At 40.8% G+C, this 13424-nt stretch overlaps 1 protein-coding gene across 1 annotated transcript in view; it reads right to left on the reverse strand.

Annotated features, from left to right (window-relative positions):
* The window catches only part of LOC115178582 (zinc finger protein 135), a 28550-nt gene extending 19049 nt beyond the window's left edge, over positions 1-9501 (reverse strand). The window contains exons 1-2 of the mRNA XM_029739838.1: positions 9119-9501; positions 7407-7505 (exon numbers count right to left, since the gene is read on the reverse strand). Of these exons, the coding sequence (XP_029595698.1) occupies positions 7407-7505; positions 9119-9164 (145 nt within the window). The 5' untranslated portion in view covers positions 9165-9501. The remainder of the gene's footprint in view (positions 1-7406; positions 7506-9118) is intronic.
* Positions 9502-13424: the final 3923 nt, after the last annotated feature.

The following is a 13424-nucleotide window of genomic DNA, read 5'->3' on the forward strand; positions in this document are numbered from 1 at the left end:
ATGTTCTGATCTGAGTTGGTCCTACCCACATCTTCCTCCTCCTCCTAAATGTATGTTCTGATCTGAGTTGGTCCTACCCACATCTTCCTCCTCCTCTTAAATGTATGTTCTGATCTGAGTTGGTCCTACCCACACCTTCCTCCTCCTCCTAAATGTATGTTCTGATCTGAGTTGGTCCTACCCACACCTTCCTCCTCCTCTTAAATGTATATTCTGATCTGAGTTGGTCCTACCCACATCTTCCTCCTCCTCCTAAATGTATGTTCTGATCTGAGTTGGTCCTACCCACAACTTCCTCCTCCTCTTAAATGTATGTTCTGATCTGAGTTGGTCCTACCCACACCTTCCTCCTCCTCCTAAATGTATGTTCTGATCTGAGTTGGTCCTACCCACACCTTCCTCCTCCTCTTAAATGTATATTCTGATCTGAGTTGGTCCTACCCACATCTTCCTCCTCCTCCTAAATGTATGTTCTGATCTGAGTTGGTCCTACCCACAACTTCCTCCTCCTCTTAAATGTATGTTCTGATCTGAGTTGGTCCTACCCACATCTTCCTCCTCCTCCTAAATGTATGTTCTGATCTGAGTTGGTCCTACCCACATCTTCCTCCTCCTCTTAAATGTATGTTCTGATCTGAGTTGGTCCTACCCACATCTTCCTCCTCCTCCTAAATGTATGTTCTGATCTGAGTTGGTCCTACCCACAACTTCCTCCTCCTCCTAAATGTATGTTCTGATCTGAGTTGGTCCTACCCACATCTTCCTCCTCCTCTTAAATGTATGTTCTGATCTGAGTTGGTCCTACCCACATCTTCCTCCTCCTCCTAAATGTATGTTCTGATCTGAGTTGGTCCTACCCACAACTTCCTCCTCCTCCTAAATGTATGTTCTGATCTGAGTTGGTCCTACCCACAACTTCCTCCTCCTCCTAAATGTATGTTCTGATCTGAGTTGGTCCTACCCACATCTTCCTCCTCCTCTTAAATGTATGTTCTGATCTGAGTTGGTCCTACCCACATCTTCCTCCTCCTCTTAAATGTATGTTCTGATCTGAGTTGGTCCTACCCACAACTTCCTCCTCCTCCTAAATGTATATTCTGATCTGAGTTGGTCCTACCCACAACTTCCTCCTCCTCTTAAATGTATGTTCTGATCTGAGTTGGTCCTACCCACAACTTCCTCCTCCTCTTAAATGTATGTTCTGATCAGCGATTACTGGGATATTCAAATCTGGGCTCTGGCTGGGCCACTCAAGGACATACAGAGACTTGTCCCAAACCCACTCCTGTGTTGTCTTGGCTGTGTGCTTAAGGTCGTTGGAAGGCGAACCTTCGCCCCACAGCATGATGCTGCCACCACCATGCTTCACCGTAGGGATGGTGCCAGGTTTCCTCCAGACGTGACGCTCCTTTAGGTGCCTTTTGGATGTCATGTACCTTTTACTGAGAAGTGGCTTCTGTCTGGCTACTCTACCATAAAGGCCTGATTGGTGGAGTGCTGCAGAGATGGTTGTCCTTGTGGAAGGTTCTTCCATCTCCACAGAGGAACTCTGGAGCTCTGTCAGAGTGACCATCGGGTTCTTGGTCACCTCCCTGACCAAGGCCAGTCTCCCCCGATTGCTCAGTTTGGCCAGGTGGCCAGCTCTAGGAAACCCTTCCCATATTTGTGTCGTGACACAGTCCTGACTGAGCTCTAAGGACCATTCTTTCGACCTCATGGCTTGGTTTTTGCTCTGACATGCACTGTCAACTGTGGGACCTTATATAGACAGGCGTGTGCCTATCCAAATCATGTCCAGTCAATTGAATTTACCACAGGTGGACTCCAATCTAGTTGTAGAGACATCTCAAGGATGATCAATGGAATCAGGATGCACCTGAGCTCAATGCAAAGGGTCTCTGTTTTCATTTTTAATACATTTGCAAACATTTCTGAAAACCTGTTTTCGCTTCGTCATTATGGGGTGTTGTGTGTAGATTGATGAGGATTTTTTAATTTGTTTAATCTATTTTAGAATAAAGCTGTAGCGTAACAAAATGTGGAAAAAGTCAAGTGGTCGGAATACTTTGTGAAAGCATTGTATGTAGGTAAGTAGCCTTCCACAAGCCTTGGCTTGTACAAGCCGGAATGGCTCATAGGACAGGAGGCATCTCCTGTTTCTGAAGCGTGAGGCAGAGGCAGGAGATTATGTAGTGTTATGTCGTTTTATGTATATTTTATGTATATCATGTATTTTATTTGTTTCGTTTTATTTCCAAATTGGGGGTCCCAATAAATACTACTAAATACTACACGACTTATTCTGAAGCCTGGACCAGGCTGCATGTAGCTGGTTTGAAAATTATTTAAAAGGACAACCAGTCGTATGAATGTGGCTCACCTTTTAGTCAGTTCTATGGCAGCGAATCCTTCAGAACTAACCTGCTCCCGGGCAGGCCAACTCTATCCTGAATGAATCCTTCAGAACTAACCTGCTCCCGGGTAGGCCAACTCTATCCTGAATTGAAGTCTCGTAGATCGATGCATTGTGCTCTTTTGTCTATAAAAAAGCCTTCAGAACTAACCTGTTCCTGGGCAGGCCAACTCTATCCTGAATGAATCCTTCAGAACTAACCTGCTCCCGGGCAGGCCAACTCTATCCTGAATGAATCCTTCAGAACTAACCTGCTCCCGGGCAGACCAACTCTATCCTGAATGAATCCTTCAGAACTAACCTGTTCCCGGGCAGGCCAACTCTATCCTGAATGAATCCTTCAGAACTAACCTGTTCCCGGGCATGCCAACTCTATCCTGAATGAATCCTTCAGAACTAACCTGCTCCCGGGCAGGCCAACTCTATCCTGAATGAATCCTTCAGAACTAACCTGCTCCCGGGCAGACCAACTCTATCCTGAATGAATCCTTCAGAACTAACCTGTTCCCGGGCAGACCAACTCTATCCTGAATGAATCCTTCAGAACTAACCTGTTCCCGGGCAGGCCAACTCTATCCTGATTGAATCCTTCAGAACTAACCTGTTCCCGGGCAGGCCAACTCTATCCTGAATGAATCCTTCAGAACTAACCTGCTCCCAAGCAGGCCAACTCTATCCTGAATGAATCCTTCAGAACCAACCTGTTCCCGGGCAGGTCAACTCTATCCTGAATGAATCCTTCAGAACCAACCTGCTCCCGGGCAGGCCAACTCTATCCTGAATGAATCCTTGAGAACTAACCTGTTCCCGGGCAGGCCAACTCTATCCTGATTGAATCCTTCAGAACTAACCTGTTCCCGGGCAGGCCAACTCTATCCTGAATGAATCCTTCAGAACTAACCTGTTCCCGGGCAGGCCAACTCTATCCTGAATGAATCCTTCAGAACTAACCTGCTCCCAAGCAGGCCAACTCTATCCTGAATGAATCCTTCAGAACCAACCTGTTCCCGGGCAGGTCAACTCTATCCTGAATGAATCCTTCAGAACCAACCTGCTCCCGGGCAGACCAACTCTATCCTGAATGAATCCTTCAGAACTAACCTGCTCCCGGGCAGACCAACTCTATCCTGAATGAATCCTTCAGAACCAACGTTTTTCCTTGGCAGGCCAACTCTATCCTGAATGAATCCTTCAGAACCAACCTGCTCCCGGGCAGACCAACTCTATCCTGAATGAATCCTTCAGAACTAACCTGCTCCCGGGCAGACCAACTCTATCCTGAATGAATCCTTCAGAACCAACCTGTTCCCGGGCAGGTCAACTCTATCCTGAATGAATCCTTCAGAACCAACCTGCTCCCGGGCAGACCAACTCTATCCTGAATGAATCCTTCAGAACTAACCTGGTCCCAAGCAGGCCAACTCTATCCTTACAATTAAAAAAAAAATACCCATCACATGATTTAGTAATGACACAATGCATTTAGAAACTAAAATAAACATTTATTATTATATAATTATTTTAACAATAAGAATAAACACAGCAAAGTAAAACAATGAAGAAGATACTTCTAAAAGCTTATTTCACACCTCAGCTTGCTGAATCGCTAAGATAACTTTTCCTTCATTATGATTTTCGTCTCTAATTTGAACATGGCACTGATTTGCCCACGGATTGACGTTTCAGCATTGTCTCAATGAAGAATTCCGACAAGCCATGTTCGCCTGGTGGAGTTAGCGGCAGGCAGGTGAGAACTATCCGCCGTCGTAGTACGGATGAAGCCTGAGATGGGATGTCAAGCTAACTGAACCCCGGTTAGCTTTAGAAAACCCAGAGTTGCTTGCTTCGTAGGATACCCCTCAGAACACAGTGTGTATTTACTGATGGTGTTAAATCAGGTTCTGGACATAAAGGGTTTCCCGGAGGGATCCATTCTTGGTCCGTTTTATTTTCTCTCACTATCTTAAAATGTTATCTTTCACTTGTACGCAGATGACACTGTGGTGTATGCTGTTGCCTCCGTAGCTGACCAGGCTCTGTCAGAGCTTCAATCTGTCTCCATTGCTCTACAGAATGCCTTTGTTGAACTGAAACTTAATGCAGGTAAAACCAAGTATATGTACATTTTCCAAATCACGAAAAAATGATATTTGATGATTTATGCATAAGTACTTTGGATGGTGCTCTCACTGATCGTGTCCCCGCCTATACATGTCTGTCCATCTGGATGGATGAAAAGCGATCTTTTCAAAAAGTATGTTGATGAATTAGTTCATTAATAATATTAAAAAATAAAAAATAAATGTATTTTTTTTAAATCGGCTTCTTCTATAGGAACTGGTCCTGTCTTTCATTTAATAGCAGAAAACAAATCATTTAGTCAACATTCATTCCAGGTATATTGACTATGGCGGATATTGTCTATCTGAATGCAGCTGCCACTGTATTGAAGTCATTGGATGTGGTTTATCATGATGCGTTGCAATTTATTACGGCCGATAGGTTCAGCACACATTGCATTTTGTATCAGAATGCAGGCTGGCCCACCTTGAAGTCTCGTAGATCGATGCATTGTGCTCTTTTGTCTATAAAAAGCCTATTGCATACATTTCCGCCGTACCTTACCTCATTGTTAACCCATAGATGTACGGGCTACCGGACCGGGCTCAGAGATGGCTACTCTCTGGAGATCCCTTCCATATCCCCTGAGTTGGGTAGATCTGCTTTTAGTTTTTTTGCACTTCAGTGTGGAATGATCTACAATGCACTTTAAAATTGTAGGAATTGGTGCCTCTAGGGCCTTTCTGACGGTTGTTAGGGGACCCTCTAGGGCCTTTCAGACGGTTGTTAGGGGACCCTCTAGGGCCTTTCAGACGGTTGTTCGGGGGACCCTCTAGGGCCTTTCAGACGGTTGTTAGGGGGACCCTCTAGGGCCTTTCAGACGGTTGTTAGGGGGACCCTCTAGGGCCTTTCAGATGGTTGTTAGGGGGACCCTCTAGGGCCTTTCAGATGGTTGTTAGGGGGACCGTTTTACTGAATGTGTCTGTTTTTTATAATTTTGTTTTTCTTTTCGTGTATTGTTGTGTATAATAACGTGTATATTAATGTATATGAATGGGTCGTTTAATGGGTTTATTGTATATTAATGTGTATATGAATGGGTAGTTGAATGTGTTTAAATAAAATCACATTTTATTTGTCACATACACATGGTTAGCAGATGTCAATGCGAGTGTAGCGAAATGCTTGTGCTTCTAGTTACGACAGTGCAGTAATATCTAACAAGTAATCTAACAAATTCACAACGACTACCTTATACACACACACAATGTAAGGGGATAGAATAAGAATATGTATATATAAATATATGGATGTGCGATGGCCGTGCGGCATAGGAAAGATGCAATAGATGGCATGAAATACAGTATATACATATGAGATGAGTAATGTAGGATATGTAAACATGTAAAAGTGGCATTATTTAAAGTGACTAGTGATAACATTATTAAATCCAATTATTAAAGTGGTCAGTGATTTGAGTCAGTATGTTGGCAGCAGCCACTCAATGTTAATGATGGCTGTTTAACAGTCTGCTGGCCTTGAGATAGAAGCTGTTTTTCAGTCTCTCAGTCCCAGCTTTGATGCACCTGTACTGACCTCGCCTTCTGGATGATAGCGGGGTGAACAGGCAGTGGCTCAGGTGGTTGTTGTCCTTGATGATCTTTTTGGCCTTCCTGTGACATCGGGTGGTGTAGGTGTCCTGGAGGGCAGGTAGTTTGCCCCCGGTGATGTGTTGTGCAGACCTCACTACCCTCTGGAGAGCCTTACGGTTATGGGCGGAGCAGCTGCCGTACCAGGCGGTGATACAGCCCGACAGGATGCTCTCGATTGTACATCTGTAGAAGTTTGTGGGGGTTTTAGGTGACAAGGCAAATTTCTTCAGCCTCCTGAGGTTGAAGAGGCGATGTTGCGCCTTCTTCACCACGCTGTCTGTGTGGGTGGACCATTTCAGTTTGTCCGTGATGTGTACGCCGAGGAACTTAACTTTCCACTTTCTCCACTGCTGTCCTGTCAATGTGGATAGGGGGGTGCTCCCTCGGCAGTTTCCTGAAGTACACGATCATCTCCTTTGTTTTGTTGACATTGAGTGAGGTTGTTTTCCTGACACCACACTCCGAGGGCCTCACCTCCTCCCTGTAGGCTACACTCTAGTGTAGTCTGCAAACTTGATGATTGAGTTGGAGGCGTGCATGGCCACGCAGTCATGGGTGAACAGGGAGTACAGGAGAGGGCTGAGAACACACCCTTGTGGGGCCCCAGTGTTGAGGATCAGCGGGGTGGAGATGTTGTTTCCTACCTTCACCACCTGGGGCGGCCCATCAGAAAGTCTAGGACCCAGTTGCACAGGGCGGGGTGGAGACCCAGGGTCTCAAGCTTAATGATAAGTTTGGAGGGTACTATGGTGTTGAATGCTGAGCTGTAGTCAAGGCACAGCATTCTTACATATGTATTATTTTTGTCCAGATGGGATAGGGCAGTGTGCAGTGTGATGACGATTGCATCGTCTGTGGACCTATTGGGGCAGTAAGCAAATTGGAGTGGGTCTAGGGTATCAGGTATGGTGGAGGTGATATGATCCTTGGCTAGTCTCTCAAAGCACTTCATGATGACAGAGGTGAGTGCTACAGGGCGAGACTCATTTAGTTCAGTTACCTTAGCTTTCTTGGGAACAGGGACAATGCTGGCCATCTTGAAGCGTGTGGGTACAGGACATTGCATATTAATGTGTATATGAATGTGGAGTTTAATGTGTTTATTGTATATTAATGTGTATATGAATGGGTAGTTGAATGTATTTATTGTATATTAATATGTATATGAATTGGTAGTTTCATGTGTTTAAATAAATACCTGGGTTGGTCCTATCCACACCTTCCTCCTCCTCTCCATCCCCCACCCCCTCCTCTGGATGCATGTTCTGATCAGTGATTACCTGGCTTGGTCCTATCCACACCTTCCTCCTCCGCTTCATCCTTCTTCTCTCTGTCCCTCTCCTCCTCCTCCTCCTCTTCTCTTTTAACAATAACAAGCCCTGTAAAACATCAAACCAATAAGACTGGAACACAATGTTCATTAAAACACTTTATAATAGATCTTCACATAATAATAATAATAATAATAATAATAATAGTAGTAGTAGTAGTAGTAATAATAATAGTCATAATACTAGTAATAATAGTAATAATAATAGTAATAGTAATAATAATAATAGTAGTAGTAGTAGTAATAATAGTAATAATAATAGTAATAATAATAGTAATAATAGTAATAATAATAGTAATAATAGTAATAATAATAGTAATAGTAATAATAGTAATAATAATATTAATAATAATAATAGTAATAATAATAGTAATAATAGTAATAATAATAATAATAGTAATAATAATAATAATAATAGTAATAATAGTAATAATAATAATAGTAATAATAGTAATAATAATATTAATAATAATAATAGTAGTAATAATAGTAATAATAGTAATAATAATAATAATAATAGTAATAATAATAGTAATAATAGTAATAATAATAGTAATAATAATAGTAATAATAATAATAATAGTAATAATAGTAATAATAATAGTAATAATAATAATATTAATAATAATAATAGTAATAATAATAGTAATAATAGTAATAATAATAATAATAATAATAATAGTAATAATAATAATAATAGTAATAATAATAATAATAGTAATAATAGTAATAATAATAATAGTAATAATAATAATAATAGTAATAATAGTAATAATAATAATAATAGTAATAATAATAATAATAGTAATAATAATAATAGTAATAATAATAATAATAATAATAGTAATAATAATAATAGTAATAATAGTAATAATAATAATAGTAATAATAATAATAATAATAATAATAATAATAATAATAATAATAGTAATAATAATAATAATAATAATAATAATAATAGGCTTTATTCTATTCTCTTTCTATTGTAATCTTTACCTGAGTTAGTTCTCTTTCTATTGTAATGTGTTACCTGGGTTAGTTCTCTTTCTATTGTAATCTTTACCTGAGTTAGTTCTCTTTCTATTGTAATGTGTTACCTGGGTTAGTTCTCTTTCTATTGTAATCTTTACCTGAGTTAGTTCTCTTTCTATTGTAATCTTTACCTGGGTTAGTTCTCTTTCTATTGTAATCTTTACCTGAGTTAGTTCTCTTTCTATTGTAATCTTTACCTGGGTTAGTTCTCTTTCTATTGTAATCTTTACCTGGGTTAGTTCTCTTTCTATTGTAATGTATTACCTGAGTTAGTTCTCTTTCTATTGTAATCTTTACCTGAGTTAGTTCTCTTTCTATTGTAATCTTTACCTGGGTTAGTTCTCTTTCTATTGTAATGTGTTACCTGAGTTAGTTCTCTTTCTATTGTAATGTGTTACCTGAGTTAGTTCTCTTTCTATTGTAATCTTTACCTGGGTTAGTTCTCTTTCTATTGTAATCTTTACCTGGGTTAGTTCTCTTTCTATTGTAATGTATTACCTGAGTTAGTTCTCTTTCTATTGTAATCTTTACCTGAGTTAGTTCTCTTTCTATTGTAATCTTTACCTGGGTTAGTTCTCTTTCTATTGTAATCTTTACCTGGGTTAGTTCTCTTTCTATTGTAATCTTTACCTGGGTTAGCCGCACCTCTTTCTCCCTGGTCCTCCTCTTCTTCCATATCTACTTGAACAACATCAAAACAGGGGCTTCGGGGTTATTTTTGGACTACACATGCTGTGTGTGCCACACTAGACAATAGTAGACATGGGTTCAATTCGAATTTAAAATCAGTCTGTGCTTGATTGGAATCAATATGTGCCTGGTCCATTTGAACCAACAGAATAGTCTCAAAAGTGACCATCCCCCCGCTTAACTAGGTGACACTTCAGGTAGTCTCAAGCAAACACTGAAAGTATTTGAACGTTTTTAAATATTTTTTGAACCTAGATCTGGACTGTAAGGACTATGATGTAACCAAAATGCTGGTGTAGCCAACCTGGACTCACCAGAGTCAATGTCATTATCTTCCTCCTCTTCTTCCTCCTCCTCCTCCTCCCCCCCGCCTTCTTCCCCCTCCTCGATTTCTCTCTCCTCCTCCTCTTCTTTGACAATCACATTGAGTTCCAGTGTTTGACTGCAGTCTTCCAGCTTCACTGATGCCATCTCTGGACCCTGTTGTGAGCTTGTCTGGGCTGCAACACTGCAGCCAGAACCCAGTTAAGACATGATATGAACACGGCAGCCAGAACCCAGTTCAGACATGGTACGAACACTGCAGCCAGAACCCAGTTCAGACATGGTATGAACCCTGCAGCCAGAACCCAGTTCAGACATGGTATGAACCCTGCAGCCAGAACCCAGTTCAGACATGGTCTGAACACTGCAGCCAGAACCCAGTTCAGACATGGTCTGAACACTGCAGCCAGAGCCCAGTTCAGACATGGTGTGAACACTGCAGCCAGAACCTAGTTCAGACATGGTCTGAACCCTGCAGCCAGAACCCAGTTCAGACATGTTATGAACCCTGCAGCCAGAACCCAGTTCAGACATGGTACGAACCCTGCAGCCAGAACCCAGTTCAGACATGGTCTGAACACTGCAGCCAGAGCCCAGTTCAGACATGGTGTGAAGTGGACTGGATGCTTTTTTTCTATTTAGAAAAAAAGTGTCTGAATCAAAAAATGTAAATCTAAGTGTGGTTCAGAAATGAAATAAACGAACAGAAAAACATATATAATATGCATACACACTACCGTTCAACAGTTTGGGATCACTTAGAAATGTACTTGTTTTTGAAAGAAAAGCAAAAAAATATTTATCCATTAAAATGTATCAGAAATACAGTGTAGACATTGTTAATGTTGTAAATGACTATTGTAGCTGGAAACGGCTGATTTGTAATGGGATATCTTCATAGGCGTACAGAGGCCCATTATCAGCAACCATCACTCCTGTGTTCCCTTGGATTAGCTAACACAGCGTTCCAAGTTTATCATTTTAAAAAGGCTAATTGATCATTAGAAAACCCTTTTGCAATTATGTTAGCACAGCTGAAAACGGTAGTGCTATTTAAAGAGGCAAAAAAACTGGCCTTCTTTAGACTAGTTGAGTATCTGGAGCATCAGCATTTGTGGGTTTGATTACAGGCTCAAAATGGCCAGAAACAAAAGAACTTTCTTCTGAAACTCGTCAGTTTATTCTTGTTCCGAGAAATGAAGGCTTTTCCATGTGAGAAATTGCCAAGAAACTGAAGATCTCGTACAACACTGTGTACTACTCCCTTCACAGAACAGCACAAACTGTCTCTAACCAAAATAGAAAGAGGAGTGGGAGGCCCCGGTGCACAACTGAGCAAGAGGACAAGTACATTAGAGTGTCTAGTTAGAGAAACAGACGCCTCACAAGTCCTCAACTGGCAGCTTCATTAAATAGTACCCGCAAAACACCAGTCTCAACGTCAACAGTGAAGAGGCGACCCGGGATGCTGGCCTTCTAGGCAGAGTTGCAAAGAAAAATCCACATCTCAGACTGGCCAATAAAAATAAAAGATTAAGATGGGCAAAAGAACACAGACACTGGACAGAGGAAAATTGGAAAAAAAGTGTTATGGACAGACAAATCTAAGTTTGAGATATTCGGATCACAAAGGAGAACATTCGTGAGACGCAGAAAAATGAAAAGATGCTGGAGGAGTTCTTGACGCCATCTGTCAAGCATGGTGGAGGCAATGTGATGGTCTGGGGGTGCTTTGGTGGTGGTAAAGTGGGAGATTTGTACAGGGTAAAAAGGATCTTGAAGAAGGAAGGTTATCACTCAATATTGCAACACCATGACATACCCTGTGGACGGCGCTTAATTGGAGCCAATTTCCTCCAACAACAGGACAATGACCCAAAGCACAGCTCCAAACTATGCAATAACTATTTAGGAAAGAAGCAGTCAGCTGGTATTCTGTCTATAACGGAGTGGCCAGCACAGTCACCGGATCTCAACCCTATTGAGCTGTTGTGGGAGCAGCTTGACCGTATGGTACGTAAGAACAGGGGCAAAAATATCAACTTTGGAGGGGACAATTACATGACATTTTCTCAAGAGCAATTCCTGAGGGGGACACCAAAAGTAGTGCTGTAACACATAGCCTACATTTTAATATGGTAAATGTATATTGAGGAACCAAAGAAATAAGGTGTTTGCCATACTCTTAACTACCGGTACCCAAAACTACACAACTAATCACAACAGCAATACCATTGCCTTTAACAAATCTTAGTTCAGTCACCAGTTTAAGTTGAGAGTGGGGGTATCCATGGCATTTTCCAATTATGTTCCTATTTTACAAGTCAAAAAAATTGAGAACCTTTCATAATGTTGCCAAACAAAGACTCAACAAACTTACCTGAAACTCCCTGTCTCTGCCAGTCTGTCCCTGCATATCTGTCCCCAACTCTGCTGTCTGTGTGCCATCTGTTGCCTGCTCTGCCTAATGACATCATTGTGAAACATTTCCATTAGAATTTAATTTATTTCTTATGAACATTTTATCAACTAGTCTTTGAGATATTAGGCTACTAGGGTTCTTACTTTGCGTTTTGGTGTACTGAAAAATACTCTGATGTCCGTCTTTTATTTTTCTGCCATTTTTCTACCTGGCTGGCTACACACACACACACACAGTGTGTAGGTTATTTACAGTAGGAGATGGGCTTCTATCATCTTATCTTCTATCATTCTATTTGGGCTTCGATCTAAAAGGTAGCTAGCAAATGTGAAACGGATTAAAATGACAAGAGTTGACAGCTGTATGAGTTCACCATTTACACAACATATGCTGCAACCTTTTGTAATTTTAATAGTTTGTTTCATATTGGCTGGCTTCCAACAATAGCTGAATTTGCAAAGCTAGCGAGCACCAATTCCGTTTCAGTGGTGTTTGCTATAATCTTTGCTACCCGGGTTAAATAAAGGTGAAATAAAATAAATAATTAAAAGTTCCCTTGCGACAATTTAGCTTTTGCAACGAGACCATTAAATATATTTAAGACAATGGTAGAAGAGAGTGTAGTTCTGTTCAGTTTGGACTTCAGTTTATCGCTAACCTTATCACAGGGACTTTGAAGCACTAACTTACATCATCTGCATGCTGATCCTGGAATAAATTGACGATAGCAAAGATTCCATCTTTGACGACGCCACATAAATGGAATAGGTACTAGCTAGCTTAATAATTAATATTTGCGCGCTAGCTCTGCATATTCAGCTAGTGTGTGTGCGTGATTGACTGGATTAACCTCACGTCAGTTACGTTCATTGAGTGCCTTTCAGACAGTAGACACGACCCCTCTGTTACCTTGCCAACTAAGGAACTGGCAGTGGATCAAACCATTGTGAGGCAAAGGGTGGGGGGGTCGCAATCTTTTGAAACTTAAAAACGCGCTATGCACAATTGCTTTCATTGCGTATTATTTAAATTACATAGTTATGTTTCAGTGATATATTGGGGAGGACAAATCATATTTTTCCCAGGATGGGGGGGTCGTGTCCCCCCCGGGATTTCCGCCTCTGCATAAGAAGAAGTGCCCATCAAGCCAATCCAATTTGTGGGAGGTGCTTCAGGAAGCATGGGGTGAAATCTCTTCAGATTACCTCAACAAATTGACAACTAGAATGCCAAAGGTTTGCAAGGCTGTTATTACTGCACATGGAGGATTCTTTGATGAAAGCAAAGTTTGAAGGACACAATTATTATTTCAATTAAAAATCATTATTTATAACCTTGTCAACGTCTTGACTATATTTCCTATTCATTTTGCAATTCATTTCATGTATGTTTTCATGGAAAACAAGGACATTTCTAAGTGACTCCACATTTTTGAACGGTAGTATATATATATATATATATATACATATACACACACACACACACATACTGACTAGATAT

The sequence above is a fragment of the Salmo trutta genome, chromosome 38, assembly GCF_901001165.1.
Source record: "Salmo trutta chromosome 38, fSalTru1.1, whole genome shotgun sequence".
Taxonomy (NCBI): Eukaryota; Metazoa; Chordata; class Actinopteri; order Salmoniformes; family Salmonidae; genus Salmo; species Salmo trutta.